The following is a 1,867-nucleotide window of genomic DNA, read 5'->3' as shown; positions in this document are numbered from 1 at the left end:
ACAATAAAAAACTGATAACACAATTACAAAATGGACAAAAGACATGAAAAGAATTTTCACAGAGGAAGCTATTCAAATAGCCAACAGACACATGAAGAAATGCTCAAAAATCCCTGGTAATAAGAGATATGCAAATCTAAACCACAATGAGATACCAACTCACGCCAGTAGCAGTGGCAAAGTTTAACAGGACAGCAAATAATAAATGTTAGAGAAGTGATAAAGGAATTCTTATACTCTGCTGGTGGGATTCTAAAATGGTACAACTACTCTGGAAGGCAGTTTGGCACTTCCTCAAAAAGCTGAAGACAGAAATCCCATAAGACCCAGCTATTCCACTGCTTGGAATATACCCCAAGAAAAATGAGGCACAAATGGAGACTTGTACACCAGTGTTCATAGTAGCATTATTCACCATCACAAGAGCATGGAAACAGCCCAAATGTCCAACCACAATTGAATGGATTGAGGAATTATTGTACATGATGGAATACTATCCAGCACACAGGAGAATGCTTTTATAAATTACTACCTAACATAAGAGGGACTGGAGAGCATAATGCTGAGTGAGCTAACTCAATCCCACAAGGACAAATACTGTATAAAACTATTATTGTAGAAAGAGTATGAGGATCCAAGGAGGCGAGGAGAGAGCAGAGTTGGGAGGATGGGCAGGGGCAGGGGAGAGGTTAATCATAGGGTCATACAATTTGATGTATGGTGGAAGGGGGCATGAGGAAATGGGAAAGATCCAGTGTGAAAAACAATGTATACAAACTTTGTAAATAAACCAGTATAAAATAATTAAAAACAAAGTATGCTGGGGTATAAAGCATTACTCATAACATTCTTCCAGAAGAATGTCAGATGACTTCAGGGCACTTCAGTATTTCTGAGGAATAAATATGATTTCTCTTTTCTGCCCAGTGGGGTGATCTCAGGCCCAACTCATTGCTCTTTGACATATTTTCCATGAAGAAGATACGGAGACTGGAAATCGTGTTGATGGTTAGAGTAGGCCATTACCACATCCATTCCAGAAACAAAGGCTAATGACCACATTCTTCTTTTAAAGAAGTGAGAAAATAATTCCTAATCCAAAGCCAGTTCCTATTTTCATGACCATATCCACCAAGCACCAGTCCCACTTCCTGCCAAGCTCTGAATCCAATTTTTTGCCTTCCCTCAGCTTCATCCAGTGAATTTTTATGTCAGTGACTATATTTTTAAATTTTAAAAATGTCCAGTTGGTTCTCCTTTATATCTTTCTTTTCACTTTTTTTTCTCCCTTTTGGATGAGATTTTCAATTATTCCACTTATTCCAGGCAATTTCATCCTTACTTCTTTATACATGGTTGTAAGAATTGTTTTAAAGTCTTTGCCAGAAATAGTGTCATCTATGCCAGGGAGCTCTGGTGGCTTAGTGATAAAGAATGGTGCTGCTGATGTGAAGGTACATGTTTCAAATTCATCAGGTGCTCTATTGGAAAAGGACAATTCCCTCCTGCGTGACTTATTGCCTCTGAAAATCCATTGGAGGGTCGGCTATGGGTCCATTTCAACTCCATGGTCCACAACAACAACAACAACAGCGTCTTCCCTGGGGGTAGTGTCTGCCGACTGTCTTTTCCTTCATGTGTTGATTCTCCCACTTCTTCACATGCATGAATTATATCCTCGGACTTCTAAGGGGTGAAAACAGAAGGCTTCAGGAATCAGGATTTATTAGCAAGTTTTTCTTACTATATTCTTACTAAAACCAGTAGAATATAAAGAAGTATGGTCTGTGAATTGGTCATATATTTTCAAAATAAGCTGCACAAGAACATAAAAGCTCATGTTGGACTCTATAGCTTTTTGACAGTG

At 38.7% G+C, this 1,867-nt stretch overlaps 1 protein-coding gene across 1 annotated transcript; it reads right to left on the bottom strand.

The window, feature by feature from the left end:
• Window positions 1-948: 948 nt before the first annotated feature.
• Window positions 949-1,195, bottom strand: LOC102869388 (mitochondrial inner membrane organizing system protein 1-like). The gene is made up of 2 exons (XM_006882149.1): window positions 1,111-1,195; window positions 949-1,067 (listed from the first exon to the last, which is right to left on the bottom strand). The coding sequence occupies exons 1-2, from the start codon at window positions 1,193-1,195 to the stop codon at window positions 949-951; spliced, it is 204 nt and encodes a 67-aa protein (XP_006882211.1).
• Between the last annotated feature and the right edge of the window lie 672 nt (window positions 1,196-1,867).

This window comes from Elephantulus edwardii, unplaced genomic scaffold (genome assembly GCF_000299155.1).
Source record: "Elephantulus edwardii isolate Elephantulus edwardi_28Jun2011 unplaced genomic scaffold, EleEdw1.0 scaffold00017, whole genome shotgun sequence".
Taxonomy (NCBI): Eukaryota; Metazoa; Chordata; class Mammalia; order Macroscelidea; family Macroscelididae; genus Elephantulus; species Elephantulus edwardii.
Note: the sequence above shows the minus strand (reverse complement) of the source record. Positions and strands in the feature narration are given on the sequence as shown.

What these genes read in the sequence shown, in the direction of transcription:
- LOC102869388 (XM_006882149.1), bottom strand. Translation starts at nt 1,195, where the DNA reads ATGAAGCTGAGGGAAGGCAAAAAATTGGATTCAGAGCTTGGCAGGAAG. An exon ending in GGATATGGTCATGAAAATAG is followed by an intron (nt 1,068 to 1,110) that starts GAACTGGCTTTG and finishes ACTTCTTTAAAA; the next exon opens with GAAGAATGTGGTCATTAGCC.